Source organism: Phocoena sinus, chromosome 8, assembly GCF_008692025.1.
Source record: "Phocoena sinus isolate mPhoSin1 chromosome 8, mPhoSin1.pri, whole genome shotgun sequence".
In the NCBI taxonomy this organism is placed as follows: Eukaryota; Metazoa; Chordata; class Mammalia; order Artiodactyla; family Phocoenidae; genus Phocoena; species Phocoena sinus.
This window is the reverse complement of record NC_045770.1, coordinates 21624608-21644066: the sequence shown is the minus strand read 5'-3', so window position 1 is coordinate 21644066 and position 19459 is coordinate 21624608. Positions and strand designations below refer to the sequence as shown.

At 42.0% G+C, this 19459-nt stretch overlaps 1 protein-coding gene across 1 annotated transcript in view; it reads right to left on the bottom strand.

The window, feature by feature from the left end:
• Positions 1–18132, bottom strand: part of ARHGAP20 (Rho GTPase activating protein 20) — a 149227-nt gene extending 131095 nt beyond the window's left edge. The window contains exons 1-2 of the mRNA XM_032640504.1: positions 17968–18132; positions 495–577 (exon numbers count right to left, since the gene is read on the bottom strand). Coding sequence (XP_032496395.1) covers positions 495–577; positions 17968–18072 — 188 coding nt within the window. The 5' untranslated portion in view covers positions 18073–18132. The remainder of the gene's footprint in view (positions 1–494; positions 578–17967) is intronic.
• Between the last annotated feature and the right edge of the window lie 1327 nt (positions 18133–19459).

The following is a 19459-nucleotide window of genomic DNA, read 5'->3' as shown; positions in this document are numbered from 1 at the left end:
GCAGGCGGACTCTCAACCACTGTGCCACCAGGGAAGCCCAACACTCAATTTTTTAATAATCTTAATCTGGCTCTCTTTCTTCATACCTAAAATTGGTAAAAACTTGCCTTTTCCCCATACACAGGCATCACCTTATGATAAAAAGTAAGCAAAAGTTTGTGCATAACCAAACATGTATAGTGGTTAAAATAACTTATCTTTAGTATACTGATTTCTAATTGTTTCCATAAATAAACTTTAACAATGTGTGGAACATGCATGTTTGTGTACCATGTGATGTAAGATTCACTTCTGAATCGGTTTTAAAGCAATTGATCACCAGCTCTTAAAAGGTTTTAAGTGTCACATAAAGAATAGGCCTTATTAAATAAACTCAGAAGTCATATTTTCTATTATTTAACAGAGAATTCTGGTCTTGATAAAAAGCAAACAAACCCCACAGGTAAAAGAAATGAAGCACATACCAAATGTTTTACACAAAGCTTTTCACTTACTTGGTACTAGGTCGTTTTTGCAGAGCTTTATCCAGTATAAGAGATGGAGCACTCCTCCTCCTTTCTGCTAGTGTTTTCATTTTCTGTAGAGGAAAAAAGATCACAGTGAAGATCACATGGCTTGTAAAGCAAGTAAATGCCTATTTTCAATCCAACTCAGCAAGTTTTGTATTGCCTATCCTTACCTATCATGGAGTTTGCAATCTTATTCTGGAAATAAATAATAACAGCTAAACTAAGATAGTAAGCATCAAAAAGTGGTACAGGCAGTAAGTATTTTTTATGGTCAGAGAACAAGGTGGTTAAATGGTGACTAGAGTATTTGGGAAAACAGCTCATAACCATTATCATCAACTGCAGCTTTACTGCTTATTATGTGCCAGGCCCTATGCCAAAGGCAGGACTGGATTATCTAATTTATACTCTAAAACGTCATCAGAGTAGGTTCTACTAGATCTATTTCACTTGTAGGGTAGGCCCCAACTGGGCTTCAGGGACAGACAGAATTTGAAGAGATCAAGTAAATGTAGAAGATAAGTAGTTAAAGCACAAGATGGAGACTAGATTTCTTACATACTTAATAGACATCTAAATTTAAATATTTACACATTGGGGAATCTGGTTTTCAAAGGAGGTTTTTTTTTTTTTTTTTTTGCTGTAACTTTAAAGAAAAAAAAAGATTTTTTTTCTTTTCTAAGTGGTATATAAATATAGAATTAATTGGATAATTCAGGTACTCTGTTCTACAGGACCTAAAATTTGTGGTGAGGTTTTATTCAACTTGAATTAACCCGACAATTACTCTCTAAATTTTCAATCTTACAGATTTAACACCTCTAGATAGAGTCAGAGGAACTGCCACTGGATATAAATGTGAAAATTTACAATACAGTCACAAATAGCCATGAGTGAAGTTCAGGCTGTGTCACCAAAGCATTCTTCCTGCTCTACTCTCTCACCCTTTCCTGGCCAGAAGTCTCACCCACTGCCTGAGGGCCTAAGCCAGCCATGCTTGGGACTGCATGCTCTAAAAAAACCCCACATAAAACCAAGTGGCTCAGTATCAGTTTCTCATTACATGATTCATAAAGGAACTGCTTCTTAATAAAACCTAGATCATCCTAAGGAAGAGAAGAAAAATCATCTAGTGAGAAGGGGATACTAGACTTCTTTGGCACAATTCTTTTCCCCCAGTTTCACCATGCCCCCATGGATCTCTCCCATTATTGTTGGCAGATGTGTGAGAAGTCAAATGCTGAGTGTATCTACATCATCTAGTAGACTCATATTCAGTGCCATGGCCTCAGTGTTGCTGTTCCTTCCATTAATCTTTTGGCTCACACATGAAAACTAAATGCCCAAACCTCCTCAGTATACCTCAGACAGCAAAAGAAACAATTACGTAAAACATTAATAAAGAACAGGAAACAAATGGGTAAGAAATATAGAACACCATACTTCTCAATCAGGAGTTATTAACCATGAATCAGTTTCAGGGCAGGTTAAATTGTATAAAAATTTTTACATGATAGTATTTGGTGCCTTCCTTCTGAAGAGAAAGCCCACAGTTTTCATCAGATTCCCAGAAGAATCTCTAATCCCTCCAAACCCCAGTGATTTTGATAAACTACTTTATATATTATAGCTCGTAAGCCCTATCCTACTGTTTTCCATTAGTCACATCTCCTGGGAACCCAACTCTCAGGAATCTAACATCCTGAGGACAGTGTGAATGTAGAGGTTGCAGGGTGAAGGGAAATCTAGGAGACAAGTATTTGTATCGCAAAGTCCAGCGGCCTGTTCCCATATGAAGAGTCTCAATTCTGAAAGATTAGGTTGATTTTACTTAGAAAGGTGGCAGTTTGTTCCTATGCAGATTTTCTGCAGGATTCTGTTTCACCTTCAGGTCTAGGTTTGATTTCTACTCCTTATCCTGAATCCCTTTACTCAGGATCTATTTACTACGCTTTAAACTTTGAAATGCTCCCAATCCTTTAAGCTTGACCTGGGCCCCTCACCCTCGATCTGTTTTGACCTTGAGGGTCTGCCTAGCCTACCTGAGCAGGGGCCACATTCCTGGACCTGTCTCAGCAGTCTTTTTTCTGCTGCTCCTAATCCTCTGACACCACTCTCAGCAGATCCAAGTGCCTAAACGAGATCTTCATTAACATATGATTTCTAATTCTGAGCTCCTTGGTTTTCGGGTTTACAAAGAATTTGGAAAGGGCTCAAAAGACAGCCATAAAAATGATTTAAAAATGTGAAAAAAAGAAAGAACCCTAAGACAAGTTAAAATGATCTTAAATTCTTCATTTGGAAACAGTAAATCTCCAAAGTAATGCAGTTATTATACAGAGGATAGCAAGGGTCTTCCAAAGAAGATAAGGCGAAAAGAAATGCAGCTATACTATAGACTGAGAATCCAGGTTAATCCCTCAAGATATTTATCAAAGCTGTGAACGAAATTATGAACATAACTTCAAGGGGTTCAGAAACACCCAACAAGGATTCTTGAGGGATCCATGGACTCCAAATTTGAAACCTTCCCATACAAGGAAATCTTTCTGAGACTGACGGCTGTTAAACATGAGAATGGATAATTAAAGAAGAGTGACAAATTTTCTTCTGTAAAGGTTCTTTTAAAATAGGAGTTTTTCATGGAGACCTAATGAAGAGTACCATTTATATATATTTGTATATAGTAATTAGATTGTGTTTTCTTAGTTATAAAATTGGCAGATGTGTGAGAAGTCAAATGCTGAGTGTATCTACATCATCTAGTAGACTCATATTCAGAGAATGCAATCAAACTACAGGCAAAATATTATTTTTATTTGAGGTCCTATTGTTTGTACTGAGACTTACACCACTACTAATGAGACATGCAGCCTAAGGCAATTCAGACACCCCTCTGGGCCTCCATTTCTGTATCTAGAAAATGAGAAAATTTGGACTACATAGTCTCTTAGGTTCCTTCTACTTCTGATATTCTCATATTAAGTGTCTACCAAAGATTCACCCTGGATATGCTAGAAAATAAACATTATATACAAAATGAATTTAGAATTTGTAGGATTCATTTCTCTTGTAAGTAATAAAAAGTCTTAAGAGTTGTCAATATAATGGGAGCCTAGGTATTAATTCATTCAAAATACATATCTCTTTCTTTTGCTCAAAAGTATAGCAAAACAAAGAACCAATGGTGACTTCAAAAAACTTCACATATCTATCAAAGAATCTGTTCTCAGGCAATAAAGACTTGGATTTTCTTTTTGTTTATAACAACTGTGTGAAATATAATACATGGAAATAGAAGGAGACTATCGATTCCTTTCTAAATGTACAATACTACAAACTTGTCAGGACAGACTGAGGCTATACTTATATTGTACCAGCACCAACAAATTTCCCAGTTGTTCAGTGACAGGGAAAACTATGATCGTTTGCCTCACAGGAAACAGAAAATAGGTTTAAAACAGTGTAGGTTTCTTTGTTAGCTTAAAAATCGTAATCCACGGTGGTTTTCCAGAATGCCCAAGTGCTTGATGTCTATATTGAGATTACCTCATAAACATTGGGTGCCATTCTGAAACTGAGTAATTTTTAAAAGGTAATCTTCTAAATTGACAAACTAAACATTAGGGAAAAAATCAACTGCATTAATCTTTTAGAAATGATTTTCTTGATTTTGTACCATTTGCCAAGGTTTAAGCACTAGAGGGAAATTAGATCTTTGGTTTTCTAAGCTGTCTCCTCTGCAGCTATATTCAGTATCAGAGGCAAAAAAACTATTCCGCCAAAGAGTAAATGAATGGAGATCATAAGTGAAGATGAGACCCAAATGCCTGTACTTCATTTTTCTTTCATGTTTCAATAATAACACAAAACTGTAGCAACTTTACCAGCTAACGTGCAAGGTGCTTTCCACTTCAATTCTTTTTTTAATCAGTTGGATGAACTAAATGTTGAACTCTCTGTGTTCCTAACTTGCTTCACAGCTATGCCTCAGTTATAGCATTTCAGATTATAATTATCTTTCTGCCCCTTTCTAGAGAGCAAGGACTACATCTTATTTCCAAACTTTCTCCCGTCCTCAACAACTACTGAAATTCTACTCTGTAGCAGACCTATCTTTGCATTCCTAGAGCCTAGTACATACAATACCTGGTACAAAGTATATACTCAATAGATGAAGGTTTTAAGTAAATTTAAAAATCCACTCATTGTCCACATCTACACTACTGCGCCCAAACACACACACAGAAACATAAACAAACTTACTTAAAGGGGTTCTGCTGGAATGCTGTCACTAAGGAAATATAAGCATTTGCTATGGAACTGGATGGTAGAATCATCCTTGTACATTGCAAACTACATCTTTTGACATAGTGTTGACATTTACATTACCATTGAGTTTCATGGTAAACATTTGTCTGATGATTCTTTTAACTTGTTGGCAACTTAATTCCTTGCCAACAAATGGTGCTGGGACAAGTGGATATCCACATGCAAAAGAATGAAGTTGGACTCCTATCTCACACCATATACAAAAATTAACTCAAAATGGATCAACGATCTAAAAGAGCTGAAACTGTAAAAATTTTAGAAGAAAATATAGGCATAAATATCTGTGACCGTGGATTAGGCAATGGTTTCTTAGATATGACCAAAAGCACAAACAACAACAAAAAAAACACAGATAAATTGGACATCATCAAGGTTAAAACTTCTGTGCTTCAATGGACACTATTAAGGAAGTGAAAAGAAAACCTACAGAATGGGAGAACATTTTTGCAAATCATGTATCTGATAAGGGATTTGTATCCAGAATATTTAAATTTAAGGAACTGTTACAATTCAATAAACACAAGTAAGCTAGTTTAAAAATGGGCAAAGGATCTGAATAGACAGTTCTCCTAAGGAGATATATAAATGGCCAATAAGCACATGAAAAGGTGCTCAACATCATTAGCCATCAGGGAAATGCAAATCAAAACTCTGAAATACCACTTTATACTCATCAGGATGGGTACAATAAAAAAGACAAATAAATAACAAGTATGAGGATGTGGATAAATTGAACTGTTATTCACTGCTAGTGGGAATGTAAAATGGCGCTGTCACTTTGCAAAACAGTTTGTAAGTTCTGCAAATGGCTAAACATAGAGTTACCATATGATCCTGAAATTCCTCTTGGGTATATAACCAAGAGAAAGGAAAATATATGTCCACACAAAAACATGTACATGAATGTTCACAGCAACATTGTTCACAATAGTCAAAAAGTGGAAACAACCCCAATGTCCATCAACTGATGAATGCATAAACAAAATGTGGTACATCCATAAAATAGAATATTACTTGCCAATAAAAGAAAAGAAGCCATGAAATGTGCAACAACATGGATGAACCTTGAAAACATCATGCTAATTAAAAGAAGTCAGTCACAAAGGACCACATACTATATGACTCCACTTAAATGAAATATCCAGAATAAACAAATCTATAGGAACTTAGATTAGTGCTTGCCTGGGGTTTAGGGGATGAGGGAATTGGGATGTAATGGCTAACAGGTGCAGTGTTTCTTTTTGTGGTAATGAAAATGTTCTAAAATTGTGGAAATGAATGCACAATTCTAGGAATATACTAAAAACCACTGAATCCACTTTTAAGTGGATAAATGGTATATAAATTATATCTCAACAAGGCTGTTAAAATGAAAAAAACAAAAACAACAGCAACAAAAATTAACTACCAAACTACTAAACTACTGGGCTCCAGCCCAGCAAACTGGTTCATAGCCAGAAGCTATAATTTTCCTTACTCATATAATAATCATCTGAAGTATATTTACATTAAAATGGAAATTACTTATTTGTTTTTTGTCCAACATGTTTTTGTACAAAATATCTGAGTGGCTCTCCATTTGAATTCCTCAGAGATCTGAGGAATATGCCCACCTGCTTATTGTGGTTTGCCACTATTCCTTCCCTATTCCTCCAGTGCCCTACTCAGCATTTCCACATAGTAAATTCTCAACAGCTGTGTGTTAAATCAATGAATTAACGCTACCAATACCTGAGAGTTTAAGGTGGTAATGCAAGTGTGCCTACGTAGGAAACTAAGATTGTAAGCAGGTTATCGAAGAAAAAAGTTTTGTTCTTTTATTTTCAACAACGCATAAAACACCGTTTATATTAAAAACCTATATGTAGGACTTCTCTGGTGGTGCAGTGGTTAAGAATCCGCCTGCCAATGCAGGGGACACGGGTTCCAGCCCTGGTCTGGGAAGATCCCACATGCTGCGGAGCAACTAAGCCTGTGCGCCACAACTACTGAGCCTGTGCTCTAGAGCCCGCGTGCCACAACTACTGAAGCCTGTGTGCCTAGAGCCCGTGCTCTGCAACAAGAGAAGCCACCACAGTGAGAAGCCCTCACACCACAACAAAGAGTAGCCCCCACTTGCCACAACTAGAGAAAGCCCGCGTGCAGCAATGAAGACCCAACACAGCCAAAAATAAACTAATTAATTAAAAATTTTTTTTAAAAAGAAACCTATATGTAATCTCTCACTGGAATTTTAACTTCATGTCAACCAGAAGATACAGAGCTATTTTTGGAACCTCTAAATCACTCTGAATCTGGTCATTCTCAGTTCTCATAGAGATTTAAAGGAAAAAAAGCCTATCAAAAGAAAGGACCAGGATGAAAGAGTTAAGTCAGATGGACTACAATTTTTCATACTTTGCTTTGTTCCAGTCACTTTATGAAGAAAAAAATTCAAGCATTTCAGTTGAATTTAAGTCAAATGTACTAAAGTCACTTTCAAACATTTAAAATTAGCATAACGTTAAAATAAGGACTTTGAGGAAAGCTTTTAAGAACTCTAAACTTTCAAAGATAGAAAAAAAATGTTTAATCAAATTTACAAATTACCTTACTCAAATTTGACTCTAATCCTTTGTGGCTTATCTGTACAATTTAGTGAGCAATGAACTATTTCTTTCTTGTCTTCCGTACATGTCTGCAGCACTTATTTGCAGAGACATATCTCAAAGACATCGGCCCTGCAAGGGAACAAGGAAATTATTTTTACCCCTGCCCCTTGCTTCTATGTCCTATTACCACAAGGTTTTGACCACTGGATGAGCTGAAGCTTCCCACTATTGTCACTTTTGTCTGTGATGAGTATGATCTTCTATTTACTCATAATCATCCCAGCCAAAATCAGTTTGAGCATTTAATTAAAACAAATATCATCACAGCCCAGACTATTATAAAGGGATATAATTTCTTTCTGAAATTAAGAAAGAAATGTTTCTACTTTTGGCTATCTTTCCTCTTTCTGTGAGACAAGAACTTTGAAATAAAATAACAAACCTGAGAATCTATGTAATGTAGAAGAATTGGCACTGGGCTAGAAAACATTGGACCTAAATTCTGGATCCTGGTTCTATCACTTCTCAGAGTCTTCTCTGTAAAATGACATGACTGTTTGACCTACCACAAAGAATCAAAAAAGATTATATATGTGAAAGTCCTTTGACAGGGAAAGCACCATGATAGTATAACATACAAAGTAATGCTTTGGAGTGCTTAAGTACTGTATGTAATAAATATGAGGACAGTAGAACTCCCCTTCTACATTATTATTTGTTCCTCTGTCTCTACCCTACCCATGCAGACTTCTGGAGCACCACTATGTGCCTTCAAGTTGGCTAGACTTTCTTCTTTGGCAAAGCTACCAGTTTCAACCTCCTGTCATGATTCCCTTTAGTAGCACCCTGGAGTAGGCAAGGTTGATCACCAATGGTCTATCCCTAATATTCCCTTACAGGGCAGGGCTTCACCAAATTTTTCACATCACAGTCCATACGAAGTGCTATTATTTCTACATCCATGGCACACTGTGACAAAGGGGTTCTCTGGTTCCCCAGTGCCCATCCACCTGCATGAAGGCTAAGAGGCTTGAATGTATCAGACATGGTTGGAAAACTCGGCAACCTCTCACTTCCTCCTGCAGAGGGGAAGAGTACAGTGATCAAATCCAAAAACCATAATGGTAAAAACCAGAGTGTATCAAATAAGAATAAAAAACAGGCCAAGGGCTTCCCTGGTGGTGCAGTGGTTGAGAGTCCACCTGCCGATGCAGGGTACATGGGTTCGTGCCCCGGTCCGGGAAGATCCCACGAGCCGTGGAGTGGCTGGGCCCGTGAGCCATGGCCGCTGAGCCTGGGCATCCGGAGCCTGTGCTCCGCAAAGGGAGAGGCCACAACAGTGAGAGGCCCGCGTGCCGCAAAAAACAAAACAAACAAACAAACAAAAAACAGGCCAAGATCCGATCAGATTCAGATATACTGTAACCTCATAATGTCTACTGTGGAAGCTGAGGTTCCAGATGGTGAATGTAGGGGTAGAAGAGGAAATACAGACACTCTCCTAGGTATAAATTAGGATGAAGGTAAACAGGGAAAGCAAAAGGCCACAGAGCAGTTGGGTTTTCCAGATCTTTGAAATATGAGCTGATGTGGGCACACATACATTCCATTTTCAGAGTCCACGCACAAGTGACCAGACATCCAGAAACAGGCCTTACCTTTCAGTTGTGTCATGTGACAGCTGTCTGTCAAAATTAGGTCAAGGCTGCTCAGCACAGCAGTGACATACTGATAGAGCTATTTCTGCTGTCGGTTGGATGTTTCTAATCTAAACTTGTCCTGGATAAAGAAAATCAGACTGAAACAAAATTATAAAATAAACTGGCTATGTTGCCTACCAGCCCCATTACTGGTGGCTGACAAAAGGCAGTTTCCTCTGATCCCCTTCCAGCCTCCCACATTGTGGCTAAGTCTTCCATAAGCAAACAAAAGCTAAACATCACCCCATCCTAGGCTGCTTCAAAAAACTGCTGCTGTGGCTACTAACGAATTGAGCATTCACCTTGAAGGCTTTCTGCACACATTAGAGCCTTAGAGTCCCTGCGATCTAGAACACTTGCTATACCAACAGAACAGGAAAGCAAACTTTCACCTCAATGAAAGTTTATTTTAAAGGTAGTCTGGGGACTTCCCTGGTGGCCAGTGGTAAAGAATCCACTTTACAGTGCAGGGGCCACGGGTTCCATCCCTGGTCAGGGAACAAAGATCCCACATGCCACGGGGCAACTAAGCCCATATGCCTCAACTAGAGCCAGCATGCCGCAAACTACAGAGCCCATGTGCTCTGGAGTCCGCATGTCACAACTAGAGAGAAGACCGCACGCTGCAACAAAAGATCCTGCATGTCTCAGCGAAGATCCTGCGTGCCGCAACTAAGACCCGACGCAGCAAAAAGTAAATTAAATAAATAAATAAATAAATCTTAAAAAATAATAATAAAGGTAGTCAGCAAGCTCAGGCTACTTACTATACCAAAATAACACAGACTGGATGATTTAAATGACACAAACTTATTTCTCATGGTTCTGGAGGCTAGGAAGTCCAAGGTCAAGGTGTCAGCAGATTTAATTCTTGGTGACGGCCCTCTTCCTGCTTTGCAGACAGCTGCCTTTTTGTTGTACCCTCACATGGGGTACACAGAGAGCAAGCTTTCTGGTCTCTTATAAGGGCAGTAATCCCATCATGGGGATTCTGCCTTCATGACCTCTTCTAAGCTAATTATTTCCCCTATCTCCAAATACAGTTGACCCTTGAAGGACACAGATCTGAACTGTGCAGGTCCACTTACATATGAAATTTTTTTCAATAAATACAGACTATAGTACTAAACTATATGAGGTTGGTTGAACACGTGGATGCAGAACCATGGATAAAGAGTGCCCACTGTAAAGTTCTAAGTGGATTTTTGACTGCGTGGAGGGTCAGCACCCTTAACCCCCACATTGTTCAAGGGTCAATTGTATTATCATAATGGGGGTTACAGCCTCAAAATCTGAGTTTCGGGAGGACACAAACATTCAGCCTGTAACAGAGGTTTTTGCCAAATACTCTGGAGACTGAGGGGTATGAGTCATGAAACTCCATCAAATCACAATAATTAAATGTACATATATGTCCTCAAAGCACTGTTTATATGAGTGTATGTACATATAAGTTGGTAAACACACACATATCTAACCTTGATATTATATACCTATTTATTTTTGTGACACTGTGTAGTTTATAACATGTTTTAGCAGCAATTTAAATTGAAGTCTAGTGTATTTTCAGCTACTGATACCTTCTAAGAAGGCAAGTTTTATAATCACAGATGTTTGTTAAGTTGTATGTGGTCCTATAAGGCACAAGACATCTTTACTTTGAAAAGAAGAACCACCAAGTCCTGGATGGCAGGATAAGAACAGTGAAAGAATTCAGACACCCAAATTATTGAAGTTCAAGTTTTCACTTTCTGAAGATGCTATCAGCTGTCTCACTTCTCCCAGTCTACTGAATATGTTCCACCTCTTATCCCGCAGACCTTTCACCAAACCCTAAATCAGAAGAATGGTGAAGGGAAAGAGTTATAAATTGCTTCACAACAAACTTCATTTCAGAACCAAAAAGCAACTGCACCATTTAGATATCTGTGACTTGTGAATTTTCAGTCTATAAGTTACAACTCTCTATTTAACTTTGAGGACTCAATATTCAAAATTAATAATTACTTTTTACACAAATGTGTAAAGAATGTGTAAAAATAAAGTATCTTTAACTTTCATTTCATAAAAAACAACATATTCTGTTCTAATATATGAATGTCAGAGTCACAAAAATTAATTTTTCTTTTGCTATGTTAAAATGCACTGCTGTGTTCACATTTTAAGTGAAGATGACTATGGAAGCAAGTTTTTTCCTACACTCAAGATTCATGATATCAAAATGTTTACTGAATTGAGAGTTTCAGCTGGGTTTCCCACACACAATTTTCCACGGTGGAAACAACTGAGGCATAGGATTCTGTGCACCCACACATAACTTTGAAATATATTTCTATGAGTTTGGAGAATATGCCAAGTTTTCCAACAGCATCAATGTGGAAAGCAGGCCTGGCTAAAGAGCTCCTGAAATATGAGTGCCTTATATAAAACATCTGAAAATGACAGATGACAGATACCAAGGGATAAAGATCACAAATTTCCAAAGAAATTATAGCAATGATTGTGTCACTGATTATCACTATTAGTCAATATTTACTATGATGGTTAATTTTATGTGTCAACTTGACTGTCCATGGCATGCTCAGATTATACATTATTTCTGGGTGTGTCTGTGAAGGCATTTCCAGATGAAATCAGCATTTGAATTGGTGGACTCAGTAATGTAGGTTGTCTTCCCCAATGCGGGTGGGCATCATTCAATCCCTTGAGGACTTTTACAGAACAAAAAGTGGAGGAAGGAGGAATTTGCCCCTTTTTCCTCCCTCACTGTCCAGCTGGAACATTTCATTTCTTCCTGTCCTCAGGAAAAGATGGTGGTGAATTACACCACCAACTTTTCTGCAGACGGCAATCATGGGACTCCTACTGGTCTGTTTTTCTGGAGAACCTTGACTAATACATTTACCTAACATTTACCTAATGGCAGCAGTGAACATAATATTCTGTGGTACACGGAGAATGTAGAGACTCTGCTCCCTGAAGAACAAAATTATCTCTCAGGAGAAAAACTTCTCAAATATGGCTTGTTCAACTGCTTATATAAAATTCACATCTACTCTCCCCTACGTCTTATGTTATAAACAATAAAAAATGCATCTATAATCTAGCTGGAAAGAGAAATAGAGTTAGAAGATCTGGGTTCAAATTCCAGCTCTGCTGCTTACTACATGCAGCCTTGGCAGGGCTCAGTTCCTTCCTCTCTAAGAGTACATTAATAATGCCTACTCCATATATTATAATCAATGTGTATTATGTATAGTTAGGCATTTAGTTAAAGAAGTTTTTTGAAAAATTTCCTTTACTTTTCCGTATATTATAAACAGTAAACTCTTATCTTTTTCCTCAGGTTTCTACCTTACAATATTTGATATTTATGACATTCAAGGGTGACTGCTTTGATGGTTAGTGTTATGGGCCAAATACTTGTTCTCCCCCCACCCCAAATTCATATGTTGAAGCCCTAACCTCCAATGTAATGGTATTAAGAGGTGGGGTCTATGGGAGGTGATTAGGCTGAGATGAGGTCATGAGAATGGGGCCCCATGACAAGGTTAGTGCCTTTATGAGAAGAAACCAAAGATATCTAACTCCACCTCCATCTCTCTCACTACCTCTCCCTCCCCTTCTTCCCCCTCACCTTCCTCACTCTTTCTTCTCACTCTGTCTCCCATGTGAGGACACAGAAAGAACTGGAAGCCAAGAAGAGGGCTCTCAGCAGGAACTGAATTGGCTGGCACCCGGATCATGGGAATTCATAGCCTCTACAACTGCAGGAAATAAATGTCCTTTGTTTAAGCCACCAGGTTATGGTATTTTGTTACAGCAACCCGAGCTGAATAAGACAAATAGCATTCACTCATTTGCATGTAAATGTTCTTGTATTAAATCCAATGAAATAAAACTTTTTTATTGCTTTACAGATATCACCTGGTAAAAATTACTAATGGCCTCTGCACTTTTTTCGAAAGTGTTTTTATATTCTTTCTTCTTTTGACCCATAAAAAACAACTTTGTGAGATATACAGGATATGGATTATTACCCCTATTTTACAAACAAAGAAACGAAGTACAGCCAGAAGTTCAGAGGTCACACCGGTGATAACAGGCTCTTTCTGATCTAATTCAGTTTTTGATAATTCCAGACTGCTCTCAGCCAAAACAATCTCATGTACCCGATTTTATGCCACTCATTTTGTGAATAACATCAGAAAAGTATTCAGTAGGATACTGGCTTAACCATGAGCATAATATTTTTCTCAGTATTAAAGAATAAAACCAAGTCTTACACACAAAGATGCTTCATTCAAACCCCAATTGCAAGACACACACATGGCTTAAAGTTGGCTCTCAGGGGTGTTGTACCATAAACTGCTATAAACAGATTTGGACCCAGAGAATGTAGAAAGAAAAGCCAGAATGAAGTGTATAATAGTAGCTGTTACATTTTTAAATGTTGGAGCTATTTTAAAATCCTTTTGTTTTGACTGATTTTCTGTTCCTGTAAGTCTCTCTTCCCTCCCCACAACCTACCTTATTTAAAGACTTTTCAATTAGTATGTGAAACCAAAGGGTCGGGGGCTTGAAAATGACACAAATCATCCCTAACTGAAATTATTCTAATATGTGCTGCCATTTCATTTCACAAAAACTGTTCTGCCCAAACGTGGATATGCTCAAGGATATGTTATCCAGAAGAATTATCCAGAATTCTATCCATAATGCACTATCCAAAGCAACAAATTGTACACTGTAAATAAAGAGCACTTCTCGGGCTTCCCTGGTGGCACAGTGGTTGAGAGTCCGCTTGCCGATGCAGGGGACACGGGTTCGTGCCCCGGTCCGGGAAGATCCCACATGCCGCGGAGCCACTGGGCCTGTGAGCCATGGCCACTGAGCCGGAGCCTGTGCTCCGCAGCGGGAGAGGCCACAACAGTGAGAGGCCCGCATACTGCAAAAAAACACAAAAAAACAAGCAAAAAAAAGAGCAGTTCTCTCACTGCAGAAAGTTCTAGTCAACAGTCATGCTCTAGAGGTCAGCAAACAACACCAGGGATTCACCTCCTGTTTTTCTAAATAAAGTTTTATTGGAACATAGCTGTGCCCATTCATTTACATATTGTCTATGGCTGCTCTAGTACTACAATTGCGTAGTGGGTCTAGCTGTAGACCTTACGGTCTACAAACCTAAGTTATTCACTAGCTGGCTCTCTAAGAAAAGGTTTGCTGATCTTGCTCTAAATCATAAACTCTGAACACAGGGGCATATCTGTCCCTGTTCACTGCCGTATGTAACCCAGCTTATATTTAATGAGTATCTAATATGTAGCACTGTCCTTGGCACTGGGCAGCTGCCTTGAACAATACAGATAATGTCCCTATTCTCATGGTTTTCACAATCTGGTGAGAAGTTCAGGTAACACAACAAGGAAGTAAATAATAATATGTAAGGCAAGGCTGAATGTTAAAATGAGAATAAAACAGAAGGTACAGAACATGACTGAGAGGCAACTTCCACTTAGGTAGTCAGGACAGGCCTCTGGGATAACCTAAGATCAGAACAATTAGAAAGAATCAACACTGCAAAGATGTGTGGCAAAAAAAAAAAAGACAAAAAGGGAATAGCAACACCAAAGCCTCAGAACAGAATGAATGTGATGACTCAATGTGTGAAAAGGAAGGCCCATGTGGCTGGAGAATACACAAGCAAAGCAGAAAAGGCAGATGAGGGGAATGAAGTAGGGAGGGCTAAGTACAGGAGTCTGAATTTTATTCTAAATATGATGGAAAGCCACCACAAGATTTTAAGCAGTGAGGAACGTGATCAATTTAAATTTTTAAAGATCATTCTGGTGCTTCTAAATGGAGACTAGGTCAGGGAAAATCAAAAAAGGTGTTAGACAAGTTAGGGAATTTCTGCAAATGTTCAAGTGAGAGATGGTGGTGGTTTGGCTTCGACTACAATGGCAGCAGCAGAGATGAAAGTGGAGAAATTCAAGATATGTTTTGAAGTGATATTCGACTGGCCTTTCTGATGGTTGTTGTAGACTGAGGAAATAAATGCCAGTAGTTGAAAACAAATTCTAGATTTTTAGCTTGAACAACTGGGACATAGTAGTGTGAATTACAGACATGGTGGGGAAGTACAAATAAGAGCCATCACTTATTGAGTGCTATTATATATTAATATTCACTCAATTTCACATTTAATTTTCCTATCTTGAGGACTTAGGTACTATTGTTATTTTTCATTTCACAAATAGGAAACTGTAAAAGTTCTGGGGTGGGATAGGGAGGGTGGGAGGGAGACACAAGAGGGAGGAGATATGGAGATATATGTATATGTATAGCTGATTCACTTTGTTATAAAGCAGAAACTAACACACCATTGTAAAGCAATTATGCTCCAATAAAGATGTTAAAAAAAAATTCTGACTGTTCAGTAAGAAACACATTTTACATCGCTGCCCAAAATGCACATATATATAAATGAAACAGAGAAAAAAGTTACACAAAGCAATCTTTACTCTTACCACTGTGCCAATATTTTCTGTTCTATTTCATTTTTTAAAATGTTGATTGTAACTGGCAGTTTAAACAACACTGATCCAAGTCTTAGTAATTAACAGTACAACCATATAGTAGACTTTTTAAGAAATAAGTCTCATGACTCACTAGGACTACCAAACACTAAAAAGGCCGATGAAACATAAAAGATCAATCTGTTGAGTACTGGGGATACAAAAAGATTGTGGTCCATGAGAGTGTAATGGCAATGATTCTGTGAGCTACAATTTGGAAATATTCTTTTATTATTATTATTTTCTATTGCTATGGAGGTCTGAAATCAAACAGATATGCCTACTAACATTTAAAACAGGCAGAGATGCACTTTTCTGGAAAAAAAAATATTAAAAGCAAAATAAAACAGTGCTTCAACCTCACTCTCACCCTAAAGGGAGTAAAAAGCTGTAGAAAGACCAGACTGGCAAAATTTTAAAAGGAAAAGACTAGATTGGTAATGTGACAAATCATTTATAATGAAGGACAGCATCTTAAGGACAATGGCTTAAGATGCCCAGCAGCCCTTCATTTATTGGACAAGTACTTTGCGGTGCTCGGGCCTCTCACTGTTGTGGCCTCTCCCATTGCAGAGCACAGGCTCCAGACGCGCAGGGTCAGCGGCCATGGCTCACGGGCCCAGCCGCTCCACGGCACGGTGGGATCTTCCCGGACCGGGGCACGAACCCGTGTCCCCCGCATCGGCAGGCGGACTCTCAACCACTGCGCCAGGGAAGCCCAAGACAAGTACTTCTTGATAGATCAAGCTACTCTCATGCTTTCTCGCTTAATTACCGTTAGTAAAAAAGGATGAGATCTGTTCTGGAATACAAATACTTTATTTCCCCCAATTCCTTAAATTTACAGGAATAAAAACTGCTTTAAAACCTATGTTAATTACTGAAAATTCATATAGCACTAACCTAGTAAATTCTCTCCCTCCCTCCCTGCATCTCTGAAGGGGAAAAGCGACAAGGACAAACCGCAGCCTCCATACATCAAAGGCTTGAACCAGCACTACAGCCGATACAACATCAAGTTCACTGACACTCCTAGATGGCTCCGCGACACGGTCAAGGTCCTTGGGAGCTCACACACACTTTTACTCTGCACCGATCTCACCACTCTTCCACTGACCTCTAGCCAACCCAGGATCCTGTTGGGAAGAGTCATGAAAGGCAGTAAGATCCGGACAATCAGGGGAGCCTGCGTAGCCCCTTAAGGTTCCAATGATGCAAATGCAGTGCCTCAAGACATTTCTTAAGGATGAGTTAGGTTATCCCTCTAATCCCAATTTTTCTCCACAGAAGCTGTAAGGGAACCACCAGGACACAGAGAAAAAAAGCCAAATATCAGGTTTTGGGGGAGGGGAGGAGCGAGGGCAGACACGGCTAAAAACACCCGAATCAATTCCTCCGAGAGCCGAGCAGCAGAGGCCGGCATCTCGCGGCCACGTGCACTTGCTGAGGGAACAGTTCCAAAGAAACCTGACCCCATCAGAATCCGCACGCCGCTCGGCGGCCGTGTTTATCCGAAAGGAACGCTACAAGTTGTTGCCCGCATCCCTCCTCCCAGCTTTGTCAGGGGCCACGCGCGCCGCCCGCACGCCCACACCGACACCCAACCCCTCTCCAGCCCCGCCAAGCCCCGAGGGCCAGGGGACAAGCGTAGGGTGAAGGCCCCTCCGCCGCAGCCCACCCGCCCCACCCAGCCCAATCCAAGCCGAACCGGCCCTCCGCGTCCCCGGGCGTCGACCGGGAGTCGTTCTGTGGGGCGCAGGCACCTCTTCCCGGCCACCCCCAGCAAAATATCGCGGAGAGGCCGCGTCCAGGTGAGGGGCTGAGCCCCGCAGGCGCCGCAGCCCGGCCGCCTACCTTCCTCAGCGCGGTAGCCGCACACGGGCGGACGCCGCTGCCCTGACGACCTCAGAGCTGACCCCGTCAAGGGACGGTGAGCTTCCGGGGTACCTCAGGGAACCCCGGGGCTGGGCACCCAGAGGGGCCGGTAAGGGCGATGCCCCAAACCCGGGCCGCGCGCCCCGCCTGAGGGAGGGGGGGCGGGTCCCGCGGCGGATGGAGACGGGGAGGGAGGCTGCCGGGTCCGCTCCGAGAGCGACTGAGACTCTAGGCGCGAAAAACCCAGGGGTGACGGGGTAACTTGGGAAACGGGAAGGCGAGAATGGCCTCAGACGAATAACGCGGGCCTCGAGCGTTAAATCCCTGCGGCGTCCGGCCCGCGCGGCGGCGGCGGGCGCCGGGCCCCGCTCGGCGTCCTCACCTTCTTGGTTCCGGGGGCGCCCGCGATCCGAGACACTCCTGTCAGGGAAGAGGAGCGCGCCGGCTGCCCCCCTAGAGTCTCCTGCTGGGGGGACATCGCTTCCATGAAGAGGACTTTCAAGCAAATCCCAGCCCAGGAGGAGGCTACGCGGGCATGTCCGTGGGACGTTAGCCGGACGGGCGAGGACGCGCGAGGCCAAGGCGGGCGCCGAGCTCAAGCGGCGAGCCGGGCTCCGAGTGCGAGCCGCGCGCCTCCCGTCGGGGCCATGTACAGCCGCCAGCGCTCGGCACCGCAGCTGCAGGCGATTGCGGCGGCGACCGCCCGTCAGCGCCGCGGCCGCCCCGCCTCGGGCCCGCCCCTCGGCGCCAGGCGCCGCGCGCTGAGCCCTCCCCAGGCCGCCCTCCTCCGGCCGCGGCCCACCCCGCGCCGGTCCGGCCTGAGGCGCGCCCTTCTAGATATATATTAGGGCACGGGCGCCCGACCGACCTTCTCAGTCCGTGCCTCCGAGTGGGGCCAGCCCGAAGGAGCTCACCGGCCGGTGTCACGAACGCAGGCCTCTAGCGTGGATGCGCGCCTCTCTAGCTGTCCAGCCCACTCGCACCCGACCCCATCCCTTCCCGCGCCGCGCCCGTGGGGAAGGCGCCCCGTTAGTGCGTGGAGCGGCGCAGCTGTGGCGACCTCAGCCTGAACAGAGGAGTGGCAGCGATTCCTGCCTAGCTCTCGGCCGACCGCCGAGGGGTCCCCCGCCCCCGCCCCTTCCCCGCCCGGGAGGCCGGGGACGGAGTCGCACGTTGCAGAGGGCCGCGGCCGCGCACATGGGAAGCCCGCGGCGCCGCCTGACCTGTCGTGCGGTTCCGCACGTTAGCCTGCCCGCGGTGGCTCTGCAGCCGCCCGGCAGCAACCCCTGCGCAATTTGCACCGGCGGTTTCTCTGCGAGCTGCAGAGACCCGGGCATTCCAGACGTGCAAGCGCAATTAAGGAAAATGCGGCAGAGAGGACTCTGAAATTTGGCTTAGCTATTGAGAAGGCTACAATATGTGGAAGTGTTTATCAGATATCTGCGCTGAGAGCATAACTTCCTGTCAGCCCAAATAGTGGCAAATTTTTTAAAGGCTAAAGAATAATCAGAGGGAGAGGATTTGGAGCCGACCTGGGCTGAGTTGAGTGTTGCCTCCCTTTGCAGGACTGGCTGACTGGGGCGGATGATTCGGTAGGTGGCATTCTTCCCTTGGAGTCAGGACTCCATAGGGCGGATTAGTGATGAAGGACACCGCTCTATGATACTAGCTTGTGGAAGAGGTTTGTTTGTTTTTCCGTAAGAAATAACAGATTGAGGCCCCTGCTGGGTTGGGCTGTTATCAGGTCAGGTTGTAGAAGAATAGGGTTCTGGCCAGCTCTGTTCCAAGCAGAAGTTGCTGTCCAAAACACACCCACACACTACCACCACCACCAAACCCCGGAATTGTTTATTGTGGAAGTAGTGGGGAGAAAA